The 27,227-nt window shown below is 50.0% G+C and overlaps 1 protein-coding gene across 1 annotated transcript; it reads right to left on the reverse strand.

The window, feature by feature from the left end:
- Positions 1-7,308: 7,308 nt before the first annotated feature.
- LOC103188516 (exostosin-like glycosyltransferase 3) lies at positions 7,309-17,671 on the reverse strand. The gene is made up of 7 exons (XM_007908550.2): positions 17,004-17,671; positions 16,364-16,744; positions 14,820-15,929; positions 12,758-12,885; positions 10,336-10,480; positions 9,402-9,530; positions 7,309-7,648 (listed from the first exon to the last, which is right to left on the reverse strand). The coding sequence occupies exons 1-7, from the start codon at positions 17,658-17,660 to the stop codon at positions 7,439-7,441; spliced, it is 2,760 nt and encodes a 919-aa protein (XP_007906741.1). The 5' UTR covers positions 17,661-17,671; the 3' UTR covers positions 7,309-7,438.
- Between the last annotated feature and the right edge of the window lie 9,556 nt (positions 17,672-27,227).

A 27,227-nucleotide genomic window follows, 5' to 3' on the forward strand; every position in this document is an offset into this window, starting at 1 on the left:
CCTCCAGACACCACAGCCTCCAGACACCACAGCCTCCAGACACCACAGCCACCAGACACCACAGCCACCAGACACCACAGCCTCCAGACACCACAGCCACCAGACACCACAGCCACCAGACACCACAGCCACCAGACCCACAGCCTCCAGACACCACAGCCACCAGACACCACAGCCACCAGACACCACAGCCACCAGACACCACAGCCTCCAGACACCACAGCCACCAGACACCACAGCCACCAGACACCACAGCCTCCAGACACCACAGCCACCAGACACCACAGCCACCAGACACCACAGCCACCAGACACCACAGCCTCCAGACACCACAGCCACCAGACACCACAGCCTCCAGACACCACAGCCACCAGACACCACAGCCACCAGACACCACAGCCCAGACACCACAGCCACCAGACACCACAGCCACCAGACCCACCCCAGACACCACAGCCACCAGACACCACAGCCCCAGACACCACAGCCACCAGACACCACAGCCTCCAGACACCACAGCCCCCAGACACCACAGCCTCCAGACACCCAGCCCCCCAGCCACCACAGCCACCAGACGCCACAGCCACCAGACACCACAGCCACCAAATAACATGGCGAGAGGAAGCTGGGGCACTGGTTATACAGACAATAAGGCAGATTATTGTTAATTCTCACTGTGTTCTTATCCACGTGCCGCTTTACCCGTATCAGGTTCAGATGCGAAAGTCAAATCCAGCAGCGATTTCAGTGAAAATCTTCAGTTTTATAATACTTAAATTTTTTGATAATCCTCGCATTTGATAAAGTGTCTCAAAGAGCTTCACACGATATACTGTAAAGTGAAACAAAAAAACAGAAGTCGCTGGGAGCACTCAGCAGGTCAGGCAGCAGCTATGGAGAAAGGAATGTGAGTCAACGTTTTGGGTCCATGATCTCTCCGTCTCTCGCTCACCTTACCCTGTGCCTCTCTCTCTCTCTCTCTCTCTCTCACACACCGTGTGCTGTACCTCTATTACACTCTCCCAGCCTCTGATGCAGGTCCAGACACACAGTGCAATCACTCTGTCAATGAGCACAATTAAAGGCACTTGAGAAAGCACAGTCTCCCGCAGCAGATATGTAGGTACAGTAGAGAGTGTGGAGTGTAGATATGGACCTGTGGATATGTGGCGTGTATCTATCTGGGTTGCAGATATGCGGTACTTGTACAAGGATATGGGATGTATCTTTGCAGTGTTCAGATATGCAGTTGGCAGACATAATAATTATCTTTGCATTTGATATAGCGCTTTATCATGTCGTCGAGACATCTCAAAGTGCTTCACAGGATATATTGCAAAGTGAATTGACTGCATTTTGTGGATGAAGAGCGCAGATGTATGGAGTGCACATAAACTGCTTTGAACTACGGTTCAGATTTGACAATGTCACTTTAGCACCACAATAGGGAAGGTTCGGGATATTTAGTGAACTGGAATCAGGAAATTAGCTCAGATATTCAACACCATTTCCTTTCCCACCGCCCGAGTGCCCTCTCCTCACACAGTTTCTCTTGTCCCATTACTATTGTTGGGTCTGGTTTAACCCCTCGAGTGCCATTCGGTATTTTTAAAAACTTGTAATAAAATAGCACACATGTAAATACAGTAACTGAGTCCCTGGGTTTTTATCTCCATTAAAAGCAGCTTCAGATGTGACAGTGCAACGTCTTTCTTCGCTCTGGATTTTATTGAAGAAATGTAATTACTTAAATAATAACTGCAACAACAACTTGCGTTTATATCGCCCCCTTCACAAGGTGGAGCATCTCAGAGAACTTAACATTGGCGGAGCCTGATGCCGAGCCAGGGGGAGGTGGCGGTAAGCACTGTCGAAGAGGAAGGTCTTCAGGCTTGATCTGAAGACGGACAAAGAGCGGGCAAGGCGGAGAGATTGAAAAGTTCCAGAGTTTCGGTGCATAGTGACTGAAAAAAACGGCCACCGATGGTGGATGCAAGGGACAAGCAGGAGGCCAGAGTCAGCTGAGTGAGGGGACAGGCAGAGAGTGAGGAGTAAGCAGAGGTAGGGAAGTGACAGAGGGTATGAAGAGTGGGGGAAAATAAAATTTTATTTCACATCAGATTAGTGGAATCCCACAGAGATGCTGTTCTAGATTGTGCGCCTCATTCAGATAAAGACTACTCCCGGGAAACCTGTATGGTAATGGTTGCAACTCATTGCTGTTGGGCTGTGCTGTACGTCTATGCTCCTCTCTGTTTATCATCAGCATCAAAGCTGTTCCCGATGTGGGAGCCCTTCCCCTCTCCGGTTCAATCACATCTTACACCAGAGACCTGGATCACCTGTACACTGTGTTGTCAATTACAGAATTACATTGATTGTAAAGCACTGTAAATGTTCATCCCAACTACTCCATTGGTGTTGTTTGTTAGGACACTAAACAGCCTTCATCTCTCTTTATCCCACACTCCTTCCCCCACTCCCACACCTGATATCCCCCCATTCTCACCCCGAAGCTCGGGTGCCCAGCCAGCAATGTAAAGCTCTTTCCCACGTGAAAGCTGCTAAATAAATGTAATTTGTATTGTCCATCTCCCTGATGTATGCATCAATTTCCTCTAAAACATACCATCGAAGCTGATGCTCCAGGACAGTGCTCCACCACCCTTTCACGCAGTGTATTCCAGACCATAACAACTCGCTGTGTAAAAATATGTCGCCTCGTCTTCCCTCTAGTTCTTTTGCCAATTATTTTAAATCTATGTGACTTGGTTACTGACCCACCTGCCAGTGGCAACATTTTCTCCCTCTTTATCAAAACCCTTCATAATTTTAAGGACCTCTATTAAATCTCCCCTCAACCTTCTCCGCTCTGAGGAGAAGAATTCCAACTCTTCTGGTCTCTCCACATTACTAAAATCCCTCACCCCAGGTACATTCTGATAAATCTCCTCTGCACCATCTCCAAGGTCTTGATATCCTTCCTAAAGTGTGATGCCCAGAATTGGACACCATACTCCAGCTGAGGCCTAACCAGTGACTTATAAAGGTTTAGCAGAACGTCTTTGCTTTTGTACTCTATGCCTCTATTCATAAAGCCAAATGTTTTTTTAATAGCTCCTTCAACCTGTCCTGCCACCTTCAAAAGCCTGTGATCCCCAGCTCTCTGCTCCCGAATCCCCTTTACCATTTACCAATCCAACTGTACCATTTATTGTATATTGTCTCTCTTCATTCTTCCTCCCAAAATGCAGCACCTCACTCTTCTCCACATAAAACTTCATCTGCCATGTGTCTGCCCATTTCACCAGTCTGTCTATGTCCTCCTGCAGTCTGCCATCCTCCTCCTCACTGTTTACCACATCCCCAAGTTTTGTGTCATCTGCAAACTTTAAAATGTTGCCCTTTATACCCAAGTCTAAGTAATTTAAGTGACCAAAAAAGAGCAGTGGACCTAATATCGACCCCTGGGAGACACCACTGTATACTTCCCTCCAGTCTGGAAAAAAAACATTCACCACTATCCTCTGCTTTTTGTCTTCCAGATAATTTTGTATCCATGCTCCCAAACTTCCTGTTAGATCTGTTACCTGATGACTTATATTGATGCCCTCGAGTTTTGGGCTCATCAACATGTGGAAACAACCTATTAACATTCACATTATCAAATGCTTTCATAATTTTAACCATCTCCATCAGGTGCCCCCTCAGTCCTTTCATTTTCTGAGAGAGAAGCTGGAACCTCCTCCAATCTTCCTTGATATCCACTCAGCCCTGGTCACATCCTTGTAAATCTGTACTGTCCTCTCTCTAATGCTACATCTTACCTGTGCAGGTTGCCAAGAGCCAAGGATTGGGGACCCCAGAGTGTGTGTTGGGGTCTAATCAGCTAAAACTGCATAGTTTGCCATTGATATCGCCGCCTGGCCAAGCTTTCCTGCTGATTGTCCAGCTGGGACCACCCTACCCGTTTGGGCTTTGGCTTGCAGGGTTAACAGTAGCTGGGTGGAATGACTCTGTGCCCCCAGTGACTGGTCTGCCCTTCCAGGTCCTGCCGATGATCCAGGCCGGGCTGTCATCAGCAGTGCCCTGGAATACTACTGACCTGCCTGGCTCAGGAACTAGACTGGAGACCGCCACAGAGGACTGGCTGGATTCCGACATTCAAACATGTCACCTTGGAGCCACTTCAGCTCTAAGAGACCCCACTTATTTCCACCAAGGAGGATAATCACTAGTTTGATGTTACCTGTAATAGAGCAACTAAAATCCAGGGACAGAGCACATTCCATTCCACAGAAATGTCCATGTGTGGGTGACGTACATATATGGAACTCTTGGTCTAGTTTGGATATTTTGAAGCACGCTGATGTGTCAGACACCTGGCTGGACAAAAAAATGAGGACTAATAACATTTGATGCAGTGCTTTCCATGTCTGGAGGACGTCTCAAAGCACTTCACAGGATAACACTGCAAAATGTAGTGACTGTGTGTTTGTGGGCGAACGCAGCAGCCAATTTGCATCCAGCAAAGTCCCACAAACAGCCATGGAGTGGGTGAGTCATTTTTATTCGGGGGATTGTTGGCCATGACACGGTGGTGGGGGAAAGAGGAAGCGGGCAGAGGGCCTGGATGGGTGACGCCCAAAATCCTGTGTTCCTGTTGTAACACGCTCAGCACTTGATCAAAACGGTGCTTTCACCTCCTCAAAGCAGATGCACACACATCTTGTCCCGGCTTTGTTTTGTTCAGATGTTTGTGTTCTGCTCATTTCACGTCAGACAAGAAGTTGGTTTACTGAGCTCAGAGTTCGGTGCGGGAGGGGGGGGTGGGAACACCAGCTCAGCTTTGATCTGAAACCTAAACCACAGCACGAATGACACCCGGCAGTGTCCCACACCAGCCTCCGCACACAGCACCTCTCCTGCTCGGGGTGGGCTATGTTGTGGGAGTGTTGTGCTTTGGATGAGATGTTAAGCCGAGGTCCCGGGTACCTGTTCACTTCGATGTTATAGATTCCGCGGCACTGTGTGAAAAGAGAAGGGGGGTTCTCTCTCCCGCTGTCCTGGTGACAACTGTTCAGATAAAATTGACCAGATGAAATTGTTAATTTACTTAATGTCTGTGGGACATTGCTGTGCGCAAATACATATCCCCGGAAACCAATCCACAAATCGATTTAACAACCGGGTTCCTCCTTGTTGCTGTGTAAGCGGTGGTGTGGAGTAAGGAAACTTGTCTAAGGTTTGGCCCTGCCCGGGAATCGAACACGGGTCCTTTTGCCTGCGAGGTGAGCACGGTAACCACTACACTACAGGACTCCACTAAAGTGGAGGAGAGAGGAAGAGACAATCTAATCTGTCGCATACAGAGAGCAGTTCAGGGAGGATGAAGGGCTTAGATATCTATTTATAGTGAACGCTGGGAATCATCACTGCAGTAAATTGATGGATAATATCCCAAAAGGTTGCAAACAGCCAGAATGTGGTCAGGGAGCGCGCAGTGAGCTGCTGACTGTCATCTGTCACCACTGAACTATTATCCTCTGAAAAACTCTCCCATCTGTTCCATTTCTGACTGTTTCTGATCCCGATTATGAGTGAGAAAACACATCCACCCAAACTTTAGGAGGATGCGCAAAGAGCAGTGAGGCTGATCCCAGTGTTAGAGACAGAGGAGAGCAGTGAGGCTGATCCCAGTGTTAGAGACAGAGGAGAGTAACGAGGGCTGATCCCAGTGTTAGAGAGAGAGAGGGGCAGTGAGGCTGATCCCAGTGTTAGAGGAGGGAGCAGGGGGGGGAGGAGGAGGCAGTGAGGCTGATCCAGTGTTAGAGACAGAGGAGAGCAGTGAGGCTGATCCCAGTGTTAGAGACAGAGGAGAGCAGTGAGGCTGATCCCAGTGTTAGAGACAGAGGAGAGCAGTGAGGCTGATCCCAGTGTTAGAACAGAGAGAGCAGAGGTGATCAGTGTTAGAGACAGAGGAGAGCAGTGAGGCTGATCCCAGGGTTAGAGACAGAGGTTCAGTCTATTGCACTGACAACTGAATCCAAACTGGTATCCTCACCTGTACTGAACTCTGCCCCCATCACACCAGTCCTCTCTGGGCTCCATTTGCTCTGTCGCAGAACAGATCAATTTCAAGATCCTCACTCTCATGTACAAATCCCTTCACGGCTTGGCTCCTCCCTGCCTTTCCAGCCTTACTCCTCAACCCATGACCCGCTGCTCTCCGCTCGTCTGGCTCCAGTGTCCTGCTTGTCCCTTGTGTCCTCTGCTCCACCATTGGCAGCCGTGCTTTCACACACTACGCCTCGAAACTCTGGAACTCTCCCTCAACCCCCTCCTTCCCCATTTTCAGATCAGACATGAAGACCTTCCTCTTTGACCGGTGCTGATGGTCTCCTCCCCCTCGGCTGGGTGAGTGCTCCGCCAATCCCTCCGAGACGCTGCACGGTGTGAAGGGCTGCGTTGTTGTTGCATTCACATTGAGAAAAAAAAACTCCCCAAAATGTTGTAAATAAAACCCAAAGTTTAATACTTTTGGGGGGGGGAAAAAAAACCTGTTGTAATGTAGCTGATCACACAGTGGCTCCTGATCGCCTGACCTGCTCCCCGGCCTCCGAATGGTTACCTCTGCACGGGGAGGGTGGGGGGGACAGTCAGTCACTGAGCTCCTCTGTAAAGTGCTGCTCGACTCCCTCCCGATCAAGGTGTCTGTGAGATGTGTCTCTGGTGCTCTCAGCCGGGGTCAGTCATGGGTTTTGGCAATTGGGGAACATCCACCTCCCATCTCGTTGTGTTGTCCCATCTTTTATTCTCGCCTCCCTCCCCAACCCTCTTCCCCCCCCACCACCCCCACACACACCTTTCACACTCACCCCCGAGCTTCCTGTCTGGCAACCGTTGACGTTTTGGGGATGGGTTTACAGATATTCCTCTCTTCTTCTCTCTCATTCACTCTCTCGCATTTTCTCTTTCTCTCTCGTTCTTTCTCTCGTTTTCTCCGTCATCCGTTTTCTCTTTCTTTCATTCTCTTTTGTGCTCATTCGCTCTTTAATTCTCTTTCTCTCTCATTCTTGTTTTCTCTCTCATTTTGTTTGTTCTCTTTCTCATTCTCTCTCTCTCGTTCTCTCTCTCACACCGCACCGTTTGCCTCCGCTTACAGGCATCACAAAGTATGAATTAAATATGAGCAGCGAGATGGAGGCTGGTTAGAAGATGAGGTGAACATAAAAGTGAGCGAGTGGGGGTGGTGGGGGGAGAGGGAGAAGAATGGGGGAGGAGAATGGGGTGAATGCAGTGTTTTTACCCTCTTCCCCCCTGACTCATAAAGTTTTGGCAACGAATTGTCCAGTATGTGCGAGTGAGAGCCCACCTCCCTCATGTGTGGGTGCGCTCTCTCGCTCCCTCTCTCTCTCTCTCTCTCTCACTCTCCTCCTCAGATGAACTTGAAGCACTTGGTCTTGTCGTGAGGCAGTCGGGTTTTGAAGAGCACTGAGTCCACGCGGAACTGTGTGTAGAGCAGCGGCATGTAGCCGTACACCTTCACAAAGAAGTTGATACACTTGTGACGCTCGTGAAAGTGAGAGTCATCGTGAGACAGAGCCTGTGGGCAGCCCGGGCAGCGGAACGTCCAGCGAGACGTCACCTGGGAGGCAGAGAGAGAGAGAGAGGGGTATCACTGTAATATAACTATATAGATTCATTTATATCAGACTATATAGAGGTCTCACTGTTAATATCAGACTATATAGAGGTGTCACTGTTAATATCAGACTATATAGAGGTGTCACTGTTAATATCAGACTATATAGAGGTTCTCACTGGTTAATATCAGACTATATAGAGGCTCTCACTATTAATATCAGACTATATAGAGGTTCTCACTGTTAATATCAGACTATATAGAGGTCTACCCAACTAGTTAGATATCAGACTATATAGAGGTTCTCACTGTTAATATCAGACTATATAGAGGCTCTCACTGTTAATATCAGACTATATAGAGGTTCTCACTGTTAATATCAGACTATATAGAGGTCTCACTGTTAATTATTATCAGACTATATAGAGGGTGCTCACTGTTAATATCAGACTATATAAGAGGCTCTCCACCGTTAATATCAGACTATATAGAGGTTCTCACCGTTAATATCAGACTATATAGAGGTTCTCACTGTTAATATCAGACTATAAGAGGTCTCATTAATATCGACTATATGAGGTGCTCACTGTTAATATCAGACTATATAGAGGTCTCACTGTTAATATCAGACTATATAGAGGTGCTCACTGTTAATATCAGACTATATAGAGGTGCTCACTGTTAATATCAAGACTATATAGAGGTGCTCACTAAATATCAGACTATATAGGGTGTCACTGTTAATATCGACTATATAGAGGTCTCACTGTTAATATCAGACTATATTGATGTTTTACCTGTTAATATCAGACTATATGAGGTGTCACTAATAATATCAGACTATATAGGTGTCACTGTTAATATCAGACTATATAGAGGTGTCACTGTTAATATCAGACTATATAGAGGTGTTCACTGTTAATATCAGACTATATAGAGGTGCTCACTGTTAATATCAGACTATATAGAGGTGCTCACTGTTAATCAGACTATAACGAGGTGTCACTGTTAATATCAGACTATATAGAGGTGTCACTGTTAATATCAGACTATATAGAGGTGTTCACTGTTAATATCAGACTATATTGATGTGCTCACTGTTAATATCAGACTATATAGAGGTGTTCACTGTTAATATCAGACTATATAGAGGTCTCACTGTTAATATCAGACTATATTGATGTGTTCACTGTTAATATCAGACTATATAGAGGTGCTCACTGTTAATATCAGACTATATAGAGGTTCTCACCGTTAATATCAGACTATATAGAAATGTCACTGTTGATATAGGGAGCTCATTGCTGTATAAAGAATTGCTTGAGTTTTAACCAACTAAAACAACAACAATTTACACAGCGCCTTTCCCATCAAGAGGACGTACCAAGGCGCTGGACAGTCGGGGATTTGGACGTGAGCTGGGGGTTGGGATCAGGAGGAGTCTAGGGCAGGGAGGGTAGGAGGGTGACCGAAGGTGAGGTTGAAGAGGGACTTGAAGACGGAGGGAGCCAGGCAAAGCGGGTGGGGGGATCCAGGCAAAGGGACTGTGAGATGGAGTTCCAAAGGGTAGGGGCAGAGTAAAACAGCACAAGCTTTGTACTGCTGGTTCAGCCAAGACCAACTGGACCTTTGGCTTGCAAGGATTAACAGGATCTGAATGGGAAAAATCGCAACCTGGAAGAGGAGCTCCACCACTGGTGCTAACACCCGGTGTTTTATTGTGTGAGGGGCCGGGCTGTGCCGTGATCACAGTCACCTTGATGGGGGGCTTCCTGGTGATGTGGGAGACGAGGAAGTTCATGGCGATGTCCTCACAGTTGATGTACTCGTCCACCATGTCGCGGATGGCCTGGGGCATGACGTAGGAGTACAGGTAGGCGTAATACTACAGAGAGCAGAAAGACAGTCACACACACAGCATAGAGCACAACCCCACCCAGCACCACAGCCACTCCATCCCAATGCACACAATCTTAAAATAAACCCCGAAACACTCTCTGGGTTCCCCAAGCCTCAGCTCTCACCAGCCTGCGCCTAATACGCTCTGGGATTAGGTAATCAGGATGTGTCCCTCCAAAGAGAGAGGGTGCACATTACATTCTCAATACACAGGGAAATTTTCATGTGTCGGTGGTGTTATGTAAGTGGCAACAACAACAATGAATGACTTCAGGAGCACGTCCCAGGGTGCTGGACAGTTAAGAGTTTGCACCCGAGATGGGGATTGGAATTATGAGGGGTGTAGTATAGGGGGAATGGGGGTGGGAATGTGGCAGAAGGCACAATCGAAGAGGAAGGTCTTGAGACGGATCTTGAAGGAGGTAAGGGAGGCGGCTAGGTGGAGAGGGTGGGGGCAGAGACGCTGGAGGCCTGACCGGCGATGTTGAAGCGGGCAGGATGGGGGATGTAGATCAGGCAGAATGGAGAGAGACACAGGTTGTTAAGTGGTCAGAGTGACAAGTGGGGAGGCACGACCATGGAGAGCTTTAAAAGTGAGGACAAGTATCTTAAACTCAGTCTGTGTTGTACACTGTAAAGCACAGTGACCAGAAGTCAAAGACTCTCAAAACCTTGCGACTCGGAGGCAGGGAAACCAATGAGGAGCTGATGATTGTCACTAGAATAAAAGACAACAGGAACGCTTGGTAATGAACCCCCTCCCCACCCACCACTTGACGGGGTCTCCAAACCTTGTGGAAGAAGGCGGCTCCTGTCAGTACCATGGAGAGCTCACAGGAATAATTGGAGTTGTAGAGCCACGACTGGTGGTTCATGTCCCAGGCGTGGTATCTGCCCGGAAACCCCACGATTCGGTCCCTGGCCTCGCGCCACACTCTGGGGGGGCAATTCATAACAATAGGAATTAATCATTTGATATCACAACAACAACTTGCATTTACATAGCGCCCCTCACCTTGGGTAGTATCCCAGAGCACTTGACACTAAGCCGGGGGGGTGACGGGGGGGGTCGAAGAGGAAGGACGTCAGGCACGACCTGAAGATGGAGAAGGAAGGGGCAAAGTGGAGGGATACGGGAAGAGTGTTCCAGAGTTTAGCGGGTGGGGTAGTGGGTGAAAGCAAATCACCAATGGTTGAATGGAGGGCACGAGGGACAAGCAGGAGGCCAGAGCCAGTCGAAACAGAGGGCAGTGGGTTGGGGGTAAGCAGGTTGGAGGGGTAGTGAGGTGCCAGGGCATGAAGGGATTTGAAGACAAGTGTGAGGATCTTTAAATCGATCCGTTCGGTGATAGGGGAGGGGAGAAACCTTAGGCAAGTTTCCTTACTCTGTTTACGTAGCAGTAAGCAGGAACCTGGTTGTTAGTCGATTGCCAGATCGCTTTCCAGGGGTAATAATCCCTCCCAAAAAAATGTGGTCATTCAATCTATAACTATTTGTGGGACACTGTTATTTACAATTGGCTACCGCTTTTCACCCACAAAATACACAGTATATTCTGTGAAAAGATGTCTCAACTACATGATAAGGCGCTATATCAAGTCCAAGGATTATTATAAATTATAGATGTAAAAAACAGCTGGTATGAACATCAACCAGCAAAAGTGACATCAAAAAATAACATCACTATAATCTGGGATTTACGAGTACATACAGCCAGAACAGTAATCTGTAACAAAACAGATATTATCATTAAGACCCAACTAGATTGTGTACGTAGTATTATAGATGTGGCTATTCCAAGGGATTAATTACAATGTAAAAACTAGAGAAGATCAGGAAATATAGCAATCTACAAACTGAATGTGGGCGAACGTGACAGTATTAAACTTGGTTATTATAATGATCGGTGTAACTGGGGCTGTTAATGAGATTATTCAGAAATAGCGGACAAAATACCTGGTGAACAAAATATCAACCTGCAAAACGTAGCTAGTTTAGGAAGCTCAGACACAGTAAGAAAAGTAATGTCCATTTATATGTAATGTGGCAGTGTTATTGGTCACTGAAAACCACTCATAAATTACAACCACAGAGTGATTTAAACTGTAATAACATGATAATAATAATAATAATCATCTTTGCATTTGATACAGCACCTTATCACATTGAGATATCTCAAAACACGTCACAGGATTCTTACTGAAACGTACCACATAGTGACTGTGTGTTTTGTGGGTGAACACAACAATCAGTCTGCGCATCGCAGTGTCCCCCAACCAGCCAGGAAGTGACTGACTGATTTTTTTGGCGGGGGTGAGGGGGACGTCAGCTGAATAATCCCAGATTGTCAGGACAGGCCAGACATTCTCTCTTTGAACAGGCCGCAGGATCTTTAAAGTCCACCTGACCAGGCAGACGGATTTAAGGTCTTATCTGATCCCTATCGGGTAATAATAATCCTAGACAAGCAGTGCGATACCAATGGCAAGCTATGTGGGTTTAGGTGGTTAGGCTCCAGCAGTCACCCCAATTCATACTCTGTAGTTCCCAAACCTTGGCTCTCGCCGACCTGCCTAATACTCTCCGGAATTAGGTAAACAGGATGTGTCCTTCAAGGGAAAGAGTGCGCATTCCACTCCTATAATCTCTCTGGGATTTCCATGTGTAGGTGGCAGTATATATGTGGAACTCTCAGTCCAAATTGGATACTTAAGCACGGTGACGGGTTTCCGCACTAGGCTGACCCAAAACTATATTTCTAATAGCATCACACGGTCTTTAACATCCACCTGAACTGGGGAATTGGGCATCAGTTTCCACATTGCATCTGAAGGACGGCTCCTCCGACAATGCAGCGTTCCAGAGAGCAGGGCAGAACGGGTTAAAGCTCGCTCACTGATGGTGGGGATGTGTTGTATGGGGGTTGTGAAGGAGGCCATGTTTGATAAGCGAAGGGAGTGGGTGGGTTGGCAGGAGGTTTGTGACTGTGGGGGGGGGGGGAGACTGTGGAGGAATTTAAAAGTGAGAACGAGAATTCTCTGGGGGTTGGGGAGTCAGTGGAGCCGGGGGAAGATGTGACAGGATCACGGAGCCTGGTGTGGGAGAGGACACAAGCTGCAAAATTTTGGATGGTTTTCAGCTTATGGAGGGCAGAGCCAGACTTATTTGCTCTCTGGGGGAGGGGAGGACAACAGCAACCAGGAAGTGCTCACCGGAAGCCAAACATGATCTCGTCATGGCGGAGGTGGGCGTCGTCATCGATGGACAGAATGGCCTCGGTCTCGATGACATCCCAGGGCAGGAAGCGGTTGTTCAGGCTGTTCTTCTCAGTGTGAACCACCTGGCGGGGAAACAACAACAACAGTGACCCAGAGTGGGAGTCGAGACCTGCTCCTCACAAACTGCCTACATTCATCCCGACCCCCCACACACGACCCCCCACACACTGACCCCCCCCCCCACACACTGACCCCCCCCCCCACACACTGGACCCACCCCCCCCCCCACACACTGACACACCCCCACACACTGACCCCCCCCCCACACACTGACACACCCCCACACACTGACCCCCCCACACACTGAGCCCCCCCACACTGACCCCCCCCCCCCCACACACACTGACCCCCCCCCACACACTGACACACTCCACACACTGACAACCCCCCCACACACTGACCCCCCACACACTGACCCCCCCACACACTGACCCCCCCCACACACTGGACCCCCCCCACCACACTGACCCCCCCCACACACTGACACACCCCCACACAGACACACCCCCACACACACTGACCACCCCCCACACACACTGACCACCCCCCACACACCACTGACCACCCCCCACACACTGAACACCCCCCACACACACTGACCCCACCCCCCCCCACACACACACACTGAACCACCCCACACACACTGCCCCCACACACACCGACACCCCCACCACACACACACTGAACCCACCCCACACACATTGACACCCCCACACACCACTGACACCCCCCCACACACACTGACCTCCCCCCCACACACACTGACCTCCCCCCCACACACACTGACCTCCCCCACACACACTACCCCCCCACACAACACACTGACCCCCTCCACCCCCACACACACACACATACTGACCACCCCACCCCCCCCCACACACACACACACACACTGACTACAAAGCTCTTGGGTTGGAGGCAGGCGGGTGGGTGAATGTGAGGAGATGAACGACGCCACATCGAAATCTAACATACAATTCTTTCCATTATTTCAAATACCTCAATTGAATCTTAACCTTGACTTCCTCTTTACTGAGGACTTAACCCGAGTCTACACGGCCTCTCACTACAACAACAATCACTAGGATTTATATAGCGTCCTCCACGCCGGACAGAGCGCTTAAACACCCTCTAAGGCTGGGATACCTTCAACACAGAGGTCTGCCACTAAAGGAGGTTTGTACCCATCACACCAGTCCTTGCCAGGCTCCACTGGCTCTCTATCACTGAACGGATCAATTTCAAGATCCTCTCACTCGTCTATAAATCCCTTGACCCCCTGGCACCTCCCGACTGCTCTGATCTTCTTGCTCCCTCATCATCCACCGCCTCCGCTCTGCTTGCTCTGGCCTCATGTTTGTCCCTTGTCCTCTCCGCTCCACCATCAGTCACTACCCTCAAAAACTCTGCGACTCCCTCCGTCGATCTCCGAGTTGCCCCTCCTTCCCCCTTTTCAGATCACACCCGAAGGCCTTCCTCTTTGATCGTGCTTATGGTCAACGCCCCCTTCTCCCCGGCGTGGCGTTGGGCTCCGCCACTGTTAAGCGCTCTAAGACGCTGCCCTGCATGAAGGGCGCTATAAAAGCAAGTTGTTGTTGTCTGACTGGATTAACCAGAGGAAATAATAATTTTGTTTATGACACAGTAACGATAAAATCAAAACAACTCATAGCACTTCACGGGGAATTGTCGTGAGTGTATTTGGTCACCAAGAGTAGTTTGACCACAGCATTGTCCCACACACAGCCGCGGAGTGAGTGATTCATTTTATTTGGGAGATTGTTGCTCTAACCACTACATTATGGGATTCTCATCTGAAGGATGGCACCTCTGACAATGCAGTGACCCTCCACTCCCCCCAGCATTGTGCTGGAATGTCAGCCTGAACTGTGGGCTCCCTGTGTGCTTGAACCCATGAGCTTCTGATGAGGTGAGAGTGCGGGTGACTGCGCCAGGCTGGGACCTGGTTGTTGAAATCTACAGGTTACATCCTTACCACGATGGGGACTCCTATGTCAGGCCACAAGAGGTCTTCGGAGGGTGATTTGGGGGAGTTCCACACCACCAGGACCTTGTTTAAGTAGGGAAGTCCATTCAGTCTCTCCAGGGAGTTCATGAGGACTTCCTCTCGTTCGTAGGTCAGCATGACCACAGTGAACTGTTCCCTGGGAACGTTCCCTCCCAGCGCTGCCTGGAATTCCCTCCCGGAGCCTCCAGCCCCCGCCCCGATGGGCCTGAACCCTGTGCCGGAGCCCAGGAACTTGGCCTCGGAGGGCAGCACTGGGTCGAAGGGGGTGTGGGGGAAGAGGTGGAAGGGCCCCGGGGCTCTGTTCCAGGTCCTGTACATGTCGAGGACGGTGACGGTGAAGTTCCTCAGGTATTTGGGGGAGGCGTAGGGCGGCTCCGTCTCCACCGGCCCCAGGTCCAGGTCCCCGGTGTCGGCCATGTTGGGGTCGGTGCCCGCAGCTTTGCCCGACTTGTGTGGGATCTCGCTGGACCTCTCCTCGGCGATGGGGGCGGCCGGGATCTGCAGCCTGGTCCTCACCGTGGCCAGGACGGTGTTGAGGACGCTGTCGGAGGTGGAGAAGTAGGTCTCCCACAGGAAGCGGCCCTGACGTCTCATGTTCAGGAGGTCGTTGTCAGAGAGGCTCCTCAGCAGGAAGTGAAGCTCAGTGATGCGCGGTTTGGGCACCACCAGCGCGGCCTCACTCCACCGCACGGTGTCTTGATAGGGCAGTTCAGCGTGCTCGCCCAGCACCACAGGGATAGCACCCGCCTCCAACGCCTCAAACAGCCTGAAGGCACAGCCCGCGGAGGCCAGCAGCCTGCTGTCGCCCGGGGTGACGATCAGCACGAAGGTGGACAGTTTCAGCAGCTCCAGCCGGTGGTCTCGCTCCCCGCACAGCGCCCACTCGGTGGGCAGGCTGGGACGTGCGGGGCTCTTGCAGGTGAACTCCACCAGCACCAGGTCCAGCTTACTGTCCTGCACGGCCTTCAGCGTGGCGATGATCCTGTCGTCATAGTCCGCAGGCGCGTTGCCCTCCATCTCCTCCTCGAATGACCGGGCCTCCTGTAGGCTGGAGCGCAGCGACTCGATCTTCTCCCCCTGCAGAGAAACAGCAACCAGATCAGGTCAGCTATAACAAGCTTCAGTACAGCTCCCAGCGCGGGTCAGCCCACACCACGGACATCAGCCACACGTCCTGCACAGAGGACATGGGACGTGACATCCACAGCACTTCCTGCATAAATGCACATCAATGACATCAGTGGCTCTTCAAATGCAGAACACACTGTAAGTCAACCTCAGGGAAAATCCCGAGACTCTGCCTCGACCGCCCTGTGTTAACCGTCCTCGCAAACCGCCCGCCCTCACACGCAAAACACCGCCCGCCCTCACGGGCAAACACACCACCCGCTATAACAGGCAAACACACCGCCCGCCCTCACAGGCAAACACACCGCCCGCCCTCACAGGCAAACACACCGCCCGCCCTCACAGGCAAACACACCGCCCGCCCACTCCGTGGCTTCTGGCACCTGGAAGCTGAAGAGATATTTCCTCTTGACAGGAACCTGCGGTGGGATCTCCAGGAAGTTGGGCTCGGACATGGCGTGGACGAGAGGAGAGGCCACCACGTCAAATCCGGGCCTGTACTGAGCCTGGTAGAAGGTGGACTGTGCTACCATGGCTCTGCCCGTGCTGACGTTATACAGCAGGTTCTGGGTCTGTGAGCGCTTGGACAGGTTCAGGAGGATGTGGTTGCGTCCGTCCGCTCTCCAGTACGGCAACGAGTGCAGCTGCTTCTCCAGCTCGCCAGGCGTCATCGAGGTGGCTTCCAGCAGTTCCCCCACCAACACCACGTACACACAGGCTATCTCAGCATTGTCCGTCACATAGGCATTAGTCTGTACACTGGCCTGGGGTCAGAGACCAACAGCAACATTAATACATATATCATATTAATAATAACAATCCTTGCCTTCAATAAAGCGCCTCATCACGTCAGTTTCAGCCACAATACAGTCAATACAGATTATTAATTGTATTATTAAATATTATTAATTGTACTCTTGCCTGGAGTCAGGGAATAAGAGGAACATTATTAAATAATAAATAATTATATTAATATTATTCATCCCTATAAATCTAGCCCCCACCACAGCCCCCTTGATTTACCTGCAAGGCCTGCCTGAGGGCGGGGTCGATGGCGGGGGTGAGGGGGTTCTGCTCAGGGGAGTAGACGTAGACGGGAAAGGCGGAGGTCAAGGGGCAGCGAGAGTAATCGAAGCAGGTGTGGAGGCGGCAGGAGGCGGGGTTCCGGGGTGGGGGCATGTCCACCTCGTCCTTGGCCGGGAGCAGCCGGACGGGGAGTGAGAGGCGAGGCTGGTTCTGGGCTACCAGCTCCTTGTAGGAATGCTCGGTCTGGCTGATGACGTTCTTGAGCTGGAGCAGGTCCTGTTTGGCGTTCTCGATGCTCTTCTTACAGGAGTCGATCTTGGTGTTGAGCCGTGCGATCTCGCTGTTCAGCTCCTGTCTCTTGGCCTCCAGCTGGAGCAGCTCCTCGCTCACCGACTCCCGGATGCGGCACAGGTCGTGGACGTGCCTGACCTCGCACAGCGACCCCCCGGCTCGAGCCTCGAAGATACGGGGTCCAGCCTCGTCCAGCCCCCCGTCAATAGTGGTCAGGTAATAGTGGGCGATCAGCGGGAAAAAAACCAGGATGATGAACAGCGTGAAGCTGAGCCATGTCAGCCGGATGCGGTTGGACCATCTCAGCATACACGGCTGCCCTCCATTCCCAACACCTCCGTTACGCAGCATGATACAGACCATGAGGTTAGACACCCGGGGGATGAGGGAGAGAGAGAGGGGGGGAGAGAGAGGGATATTGAATGGAAGATACAGAATTGGAATGAATGTAGGAGAGAGTGGGATGGAGAAGAGTGAGATGGAGGAGAGTGGGATGGATGGAGAGAAGAATGGAGGGCTGGAGGAGAGGGATGGATGGAGAGAGGGATAGAGGGCTGGAAGAGAGAGGGATGGATGGAGAGAGGGATGGAGGAATGGAAGGAGGAACAAAGACTAACGTGTATAAGTAGATGGTATATAAACACCAAAAAAAGGGAAGAAAAAAAATTCCCGCTGGGAATCAGGTGAGCTCAGTATCCATGGCAACCAAATGTCCCATTATATTCGAGGGTCCAAAGGTTTAACATATTCTGCTTTTCCTTCTTTCCGGCCTCTCGCCTCGAGGTCGGGAGTAAACGTGCATCAGGGCCAGTAGAACGGGAATTTCATCTTCAACCCAACAGCTCCCTCCCCTCCTCCCTCCACTGCGGAGCGAGGTTAAAGGTCGCTCGCTAACACCGTTGCCATGATGAAGGGCGTCCTCGTGGGGTGGGTGGGTTCTCAGGCTGCAGTCCTCCTGCTCCCCGCCATCGGGCTCCCTCAGCGTCCCAAGGCCACCTCACCCACCATCATGGCGGCCAGCGGGGAGGGGCTGGCGTCAGCGTTAGACAGTCCAGCCGTCTGTCACCGGATGGTCACAGCCTGAGCTCAATCCAACAGCGGCCACACCTTGAGACACACAGACAGGGGACAGTTAGTTACTTGGTCAAGTTGAGCTAAGTGTAGTGACTGTGCTTTTTTATGGAGGAGAGAGAGATGGAGGGATGGAGGGAAGAACAGAGACTAACGTGTATAACTATATGGCATACAAAGTATTAAGAGTCTCCAACCCAAGCTGAGAATTCCACGCATCCCACCCACACATGGAAATCCCAGAGGTAGAGTTGGAATGGAATGCACTCTCTCTCTCTCTGGAGGGACACATCCTGCTTACCTCATTCCGGAAAGTATTAGGCGCAGGAGCCGGGAGGAAAGAGTACATGTGTATACGTTGGGGTTTGCAACTCGGGTGTTTAGTGGACGAAAAGCGACAGCCAATTTGCGCCCAGCAACGTCTCACAAACAGCCATAAAGTGAGTGACTGGTTTTATTTAAGGGAGATTGTTGGTTAGGCATTGGGAGAGAGAGAGAGTCTGTTTTGGCTGAGTGACTGACTGCCTGGAGATAAAATGTGGGAACTCCCCTCCCCTTTACCACTCTGACTATCTGATATCCCATGTCTCACCCTGTTGTTCAGGGAGAGGAAATGGACGACAAACATCATCAGCCAACTTCTGGCAATTTAAACAAAATACATCAAGTTAATTCATATTTTCAGTTTTGATATGAAATAAGAGACGTCGAGAAAATGTCGGAGTTAAAGGGGTTGGCTTGGCAATGCTGTGGCAAGTTGGCGGACAGGTGGAACGGAGATGATCCCTTTAATGTACAGCCGTTTAATGTTAATCCTCACCAATCAACCAACAGCTGGTGGGAGGAGAGAGCAAGAGGTTCCCACGCTCTACACAGCTGCTGTTATTAGTGCAGATCCTCACACTCCCAGCACAGGCTCTGCTGTTAATATACACAGGACATACAGAGGACACACATATAATATATGTAACTGCAACTTGCAATTAAAAGTGAGGATGAGGATCTTGAACGTGATCTCCTGGGGGAGGGGGAAGACAGTAAAGTCAGGGTGATAGGCCCTCGGAGCTCAGTATACGATAGGGTTGGAGGAGACAAGAGAGAGAAGGGGAGAGGGGAGCAGACGGAGGGATTTGTAGGCAAGGGCGAGGAGCTTGATATCGATTCTGTGGGAGACAGGGAGGCAGTGAAGCCTAGCGAGGATTGGGTTGATGGGGGTGTGGAGTTTGGTGGAGGTAAGAGTGAGGATGCGGGAGATGTAGGATTGGATGAGTTGTGGCTTGGAGACAGAGGAGCGAGGGAGACTAGTGAGGAGTGTGATGGACAAGTCTGAGCGAGAGGTGATGAAGGGGTGAACAAGAGTTTGGGCAACATTTTACCAGCGATGTGAACAAGCGTGGGAATGCTGAAGCCTGCTCGGCCCCTGTGCTGGGCTCCCTCAGCCGTGTGAGAGCTTAAATAAACTCCTCATCCATTATACATCCACAACCATTGTCACAGGAACCCAAACTGCCAGTCACAGGTATGCCTCTCAGTCACACCCTCACTGTCAGGGTAGCGAGGAAGCTCAACACAGCACAAGACAAAGAGGGAGTGTATTGTCGAGTCCTGTAGCTCGGTGGTTAAAGCGCTCGCCTCGCAAGCGAGGGGGCCCAGGCTCGATTCCCGGGCCGGGCGAAACCTTAGGCAAGTTCCCTTACTCCACACTCCTGTTTACCGGCAGTAAATAGGAACCCGGATGTTAGTCATTTGGCAGATCGCTTTCCAGGAGTAATAATCCCTCCAAAAAAAATTAAAATAATTTGGTCACTCAATCTACAACTGTTTGTGTGACCCTGTTGTGCGCAAATAGCTGCCGTGTTTCGCCCACAAAATACACAGTCACTACACTTAACAGTATTCTCCGTGAAGCACATTGAGACGTCTGATTGACGTGATAAGGTGCTATATCAAATGCAAACATTATTAATATAGAGCGAGAGAAAGGGGGGGGAAGTGTAGTGACTGTTTTTGGTAAGTAAATATTCGGCACACAGCGCCACCCACTATTTTATATTATTAATAATATCCCTGACATCTGATATAGTGCCTTTCATGTGGGAGGAAATCTCAAAGCGCTTCACAGGATATACTGTAACCTGCAGTGACTGTGTGTTTTGTGGGCGATACGTGGCAGTCAAATTGAGATTGTCAGCGAGAACACTGCGAGAAACTCCATTCTCTTTTCGAATAGTGCAGCAGGATCTTTAACATCAAACTAAACAGCCAGACAGTTAGTTTAATGTCTTATGTGAAGGAATGTGGTTAGAGTAGAGAGCTCCAGTGGGGGAGCGAACACCAGCACAGACACGATGGGGAGAGAGAGAGCGGGGAATGGGATTAGAGTAGAGAGACAAGAAAGGTAACAAAGTCGAATCTTCCCCAGTGGATGTCCTCTGATGTAAAGTTGTAGCAGGTGTTGAGAAGGGGCTTGAAGGAGCCAAGGGAAGGGGTGCGATGCCTAGCTGCTCTGTCACTGAACTCGTGATAGCCCTCGGCTGCCTCAAACACTTTATTTAAAGTTACCGTCCATAATATATGAGCACAAAGCAGTGAGCAGTAACTGGAGCCTGTGACATTTCCCTCAACAGTAACCAACACGAGCTGACAAGCATCCGAGTCAACAGGCATCACATGGGGCAACAACAAATTATGTTTATATAGCGCCTCTCACGAAGGGTAGCGTCCCAGAGCACTTGACCGTGGCGGAGCCTGACGCGGAGCCGGGAGGAGGTGACCGTAAGCACGGTCGAGAGGAAGATCTTTGGGCGCGACATGAAAATGGGGAAGGAGGGGGCAAGGCAGAGGGGGAGAGAGTTCCAGAGTTTTGGGGGCGTAGTGGCTGAAAGCGCGGCGGCCGGCTGACCGAGTGGAGCAGAGTATTGGCCCGAGCAGAGGCAAGCGGGGTGGTGGAGTGAGGGGGTGAGTAGGAGACTCTGCGGTGTCCCTCTCCATCCCATGTTGGCGGGTGTGACGTGTCATTGCTAACTACACCAGTGACAGCACTGATTACACTGCACTCCAGCCCAGCAGAGAAAATAGATAGGGCGCGGGGGGGGGGGGGGGGGGGGGAGGTGGGGGGGAGAGGGAACAGGAAGAAGAGAGATACAGGTTAGGTGGGAGATGCTTTTTAGCATCAATGATGTTACATTTAATACAGCATCTCATCAAGTTATCGAGACGTCTGAAAGCGCTTTACAGGGACTCTGTACAACACGAGCTGACAAGCATCCGAGTCAGCAGGCATCACATTCACTGGGGAAGATCAGACTTAGCTTTCCAAAGGGAACTAGACAGATATCCAGACAGAATCAGCTTCAGGGGTATGAGAGTGTGGGTGGTGGGGAGGGGGGGGCGGGTGTGGAGCCAAGGATTGCTTTTCAAAGAGCACAGACACAATGCGCCAAATGGCCCTGTGTCATATAAATCCTGTAGCTCAGTGGTTAGAGCACTCGCATTGCAAGCGAGAGACCTGGATTTGATTCCCAGACAGAGCAAAACGTTGGGCAAGTTTCCTTACTCCACACCCCTCTGTTTGCCTTGCAGTAAGTAGGAACCCATTTGTTAGTCGATTGGTGGATCGCTTTCCGGCGGTAATAATCCTTCAAAAAAAATATTATTTTAAATAATAAATTGTCATTCAATCCAGGACTGTTTGTGGGACACTGCTGCGTGCAATTGGCTGCCGCGTTTTGCCCACAAAATACAGTTACATCACTTAACAGTATATTCTGTGAAGCTCTTTGAGGCGTCTCAACGACATAAGGCGCTGTATCAAATGCAAGGATTCTTATTATTCTTTTACACCAGTCGGTGCCTCCGGAGAGAAACTCGTGATTTAATAATAATAATAATCCTTGCATTTGATGTCACGCCTTATCACATCTTCGAGACGTCTTAAAGTGCTTCACAGAGTACACTGTGGAGTGACTGTGTATTTTGTAATTGGGACCTGCAGTTTACTAGCCCCAGAGATGGCTGGGGAGAATCCTGTGAGGAAGTGAGAAGCTGTGAGCTGGGATTTAGAGCAACAGCAGACATCCCTGCCTGGAGGGCAAGGACGGGTGTGAAATAACAAGAGGCCTTGTGTGGGGGTCTGTGTTGACCACAGCTGGCACACGCCCAGCCCAGCTCCAACCCCAACCCCAGCTCCCAGCCCAGCTCGGCCTGAGAGGGTCTCCGCTAAAGTACAGCCTTTCTTCCCTTTTCTCTTCCTTCTCCCTATCTATCCTCTTTCTATTCCTACACACACACACAAACACACACTCTCTCTTTCTGTCTCTCGCTCTGACCTTGCCCTCTGTCCTCTCTCTCTCTCTATGTGCTTTCTCATTCTCTCTCTGCCCTGGCTCGCGCGCCCTGCCCTGGCTCGCGCGCCCTGCCCTCAATCGCGCGCCCTGCCCTGGCTCGCGCGCCCTGCCCTGGCTCGCGCGCCCTGCCCTGGCTCGCGCGCCCTGCCCTGGCTCGCGCGCCCTGCCCTGGCTCGCGCGCCCTGCCCTGGCTCGCGCGCCCTGCCCTGGCTCGCGCGCCCTGCCCTGGCTCGCGCGCCCTGCCCTGGCTCGCGCGCCCTGCCCTGGCTCGCGCGCCCTGCCCTCGCGCGCCCTGCCCTCGCTCGCGCGCCCTGCCCTCGCTCGCGCGCCCTGCCCTCGCTCGCGCGCCCTGCCCTCGCTCGCGCGCTCTGCCCTCGCTCGCGCGCTCTGCCCTCGCTCGCGCGCTCTGCCCTCGCTCGCGCGCTCTGCCCTCGCTCGCGCGCTCTCTCTCTCCTTCCTCTGTGTCTGTGTTTTCTCTGTCTCTGTCCTCAACTTCCACTTGATCTCATCCTTTACAACACAGGTTCGTCAGGATTTAACCTCACACAGAATGGCGGGAAACTGTTTAATTTGGTATCAATCTGGGGAGTTGCATCACTCACAAACAGCGCCCACACCACTGAATGCCCCTTTCACCTCAATGCCCTGCGCCGTCCACATCACCAAGTAATACAAATCTTGCATTGGATGCAACGCGTGTCTCTGGTAATCATGGCATCTCCTACATTCACTGACAGTCACTACACTTTACACTGTATCCTGTGAAACGCTCTGAGACTCCTCCCGACATGAAAGTGCTGTATCAAATGAAGAAATCAGTATTTGATTATTATATAACAGCCTCCACTGTGATCACTAGCAGATGGCACATTAGAAATTTTAGGCAAACATAGCGGACAACTTGGTATAAACACAGAAGTCGCTGGGAACACGCAGCATCCATGGTGAATCCTCCCGACGTGAAAGATGATGTGTAAATGTATATTGTATTGTCTAACTGTTGGTCTTAGCTGATTCCTCTAACACTGGGGATCATCCTTGTTGGTCTCCTCTGCACTGTCTCTGCGACGCTACCCTGTGTTAGTAGCGCAATATAAATATAGAAACAGGAGTAGGCCATTCAGCCCCACTCAAGCCTGTTCCGCCATTCAATAAGATCATGGCTGATGTATACCTCAACTCCAATTATCTCCTTTTGCCCCATACCTCTTGATACTCTGACCTAACAAAACTCTATCCACCTCAGTCTGTTGGATCCAACATTCACAGCCTTTTGGGGGAGAGAGTCCCAGGTTTCCACTACCTTCTGAGTGAAAAACTACCTCCTGATTTCACTCCTAAATGGCCTGGCTCTAATTTTAAGATTATGCCCCTTGTTCTGGATTCTAGCAGAGGAATAGTTTCTCTGTAGCTACTCTATCGAAGTTGTTTATCATTTTAAATACCTCAATCAGATCACCCTCAACCTTCTAAACTCCAGGGAATACAGACCAAGTTTATCCAACCTGTCCTCTTAATCAAACTCTTTAAATTGAGCCCTGATATTATTCTGGTGAATCTGTGCTGCGTCCCCTTCAGGCCCAATATATATTTCCTGAGGTGCAGTGCCCCAAACTGAATGCAGTCTCCAGATGGGGTCTGACCAAGGCTCTATTTAATTGAATGCAAGTTGTTGTTGTCTGTAAGGCCTGGCAGCCCCTTATGTTACAGTGGTGTCTGCAGTATTCAAGGTGCTGTCTGACCAGAACATTGTACCAGATGTGTAGTAATCTAGTCCAGCTTCCTGTTTGCCTTGTTTATTGCTGCCTCACACTGTTTTGACACAATGAGCAATGAATCTGCTAACCTAGATCTCGCTCAACTTCTCCCTATGGCAAGTTCTATCCCATCCATCCAGTACTTCCTGGGAGTTTGCGAGCTGGAGCCCGAGTCAGTGGTTGTGCTTCAGTTATCTGACAGCCAAGCGATGCGAAGAGACAGAGAGAGAGAGCACACACGGCCATCGCTGACACCTAGATTGTTTGCTTACTGCACTTCTACTTCTGCTGTGTGCATCTGGCTGTCGCGTTTCGCCCACAAAACCAATAGTCACTTTACAGTATATCTTATGAAGCGCTTTGAGACGCCTCGAAGACGTGAAAAGGTGCTTATATCAAATCCAAGGATTATTATTATTAGGCATGGAATTCTCAGTTTCATTTGAATACTCTTAGAAGCACGGTGATGGGTTTCCATATGTGTCAAGACACCCGGTTCACCAAAAACAATGATGTCTTGCACCGAGTTACACACAATGATAGAGCTCAAGCACAGAGACAGTTGGCCTAACCAGTCCATCCTAGTGTTTATACTGCATACAAGTTTGTGGCCCTTCTACCCGCATCGGATAATAAATAACATAACCCTTGCATTTGATATCCCAAGATCACGAGATTAACAGGAGGCTTGTTCACTAGATTGGTTTAGATGAAGATTACCCTTTCGCCTGTCTGATCTCCTCCCTCCAGAACCCTCACCCTACATCACAGCATCAAACTGCTTTATAAATGACTCCCAGTGTCCTGGCCTCAACCACCCTTCCTGGTAATCCTGTTCCAGTTCCATCCCTCTGGGTTGGTCCTGAAATTACCCTTTACACCTATAACTCGTTGACATTTTATTGTCTCTGCATTAGAAAAGTGGTGATAATAATTATATTAATCCCATTGTGACAGCGCCTTTCGTGTCAGGAGCGAGTTTCAAAGAGCTTCACAAGAGCAGTGACTGGTGTCTTGTGAGCGAAATGTAGCAACCAAACAGCAATTTCCATACGCAGACATGAAGTGAACGACTAACTTTATCAGCCTGGTGCAGTGGACTTGGAATCACACTCCAGGTTGACACTCCAGTGCAGTGCTGGGGGTGTTGCAGTGATGGAGGTCCTTTGGATGAGATGCTAAACTGAGACTCTGTCTTGTCTGCCTGTTCAGGTGGACGTTAAAGTCCCCATGGGACTAGAGAAGTGAGTTTCTCTATCCCGGTGTCCTGACCAACAATCCCCAAAATAAAATTGGCCACTCACTCCATGGTTGTTTGTGGGACGTGACTGTGTGCAAATACGCTGCCACATTCTCCCACAAAATTCACAGTCACTACACTTTACAGTATATCCTGTGAAACTCTTTGAAACGCCTAAACAACGTGATATGGCCAATTTTCCCCACCAACCTGTCCACCGCTCCCTCTGCTCGGCGGGCACTGCCCTGCTCCATGTTTCCTGCTCTGCCCGTTCCACCATCGGCAGTCAGGTCTTCAGCCTCTCTGCCCTCACCCTTTAGAACTCCATCCCACAATCCCTTTGCCTCGCTCCTTCCCTTGCCTCCTTCAAGGCCCGTCTAAAGACCCTGGTCTTCAACTGCGCCTTTGGTCACCCCTCTACTCCCACACCCCTGCTTTACACCCCTCATTGGACAGCAAATTGACTATACGGTATAACCTGTGAAGCACTTTGAGACGTCTCGAAGACATGATAAGGCAAATAATAATAAAGATTATTATGTATTATTAACTGCCAGGCTCCAGCTCGTGTCCAATCCCTGACTGTCCAGAGCCTTAGGATATCCTCCTGATGTAAAAGGCGCTGCTTAACGACAATTTGTTGTTGGAGACGAGGTGCCATAATTGGACGCGCACACACATCCTTGAATGTTTTGACTGATCTGTGTTGTCCTCAGTGAGTTGACGTGGGTATGTGTGTGGGGGTGGGGTGTGAAGGGATACCCAGTTGACTGCAGATCCCAGATCCCAAAACGATTTATTTCACCCACAAAATACAGTTGATGCACTTGACAATAAATCTCTCAAATAAATTTGGTCACTCACTCTGTGGCTGTCTATGGGGCATTGCTGTGTGTAACTGGCTGCCGCATTTCGCCCACAAAATACACAAGCATTGAACTTTACAGTGTAAACTGTGAACGCCTTTGAGACATCTAAACGACGTGATAAGGCGCTATATCAGATACAAGGATTATTATTATTATTAAATCCTGTGAAGCGCTTTGAGACGTCTCAATAATGTGATAAATCGCTGTATCAAATAATTATTATTATTAGAAAGGCGTTTGCACGTTACGAGCTTGGGAATAAAATGCCACCAGCCCAGAGACTGGTGGCTGCTGGCTAAGTAGGCAATGCTTTCCTTCTCCTTTTCTGCCTACACTTTGCCTCAACGTGTCCTACCCTGAGGTTATATTTAAACAAGTAGGGTTGCACATTGAGGGGGAGGGGGAAAACCCCAGGCATCAAAAGCTACTACATATCTAGGGGGGGGGGGAAATAATTTTCTTTAACCCTTAATAGGAAACATCTGCATTGTATCTGAACAATAACAATAATCTAAGCCACATCCAGCAATAAATACATTCAATTGAGTGTGCGATAGAGATAGATTTCCTCTCTCACCCCCTTCATAATCCTTCCAAAAACAATAATAAATTGGTCATTTTCAATCTACGACTGTTTGTGGGACATT

Source organism: Callorhinchus milii, unplaced genomic scaffold, assembly GCF_018977255.1.
Source record: "Callorhinchus milii isolate IMCB2004 unplaced genomic scaffold, IMCB_Cmil_1.0 Scaffold85, whole genome shotgun sequence".
Taxonomy (NCBI): domain Eukaryota; kingdom Metazoa; phylum Chordata; class Chondrichthyes; order Chimaeriformes; family Callorhinchidae; genus Callorhinchus; species Callorhinchus milii.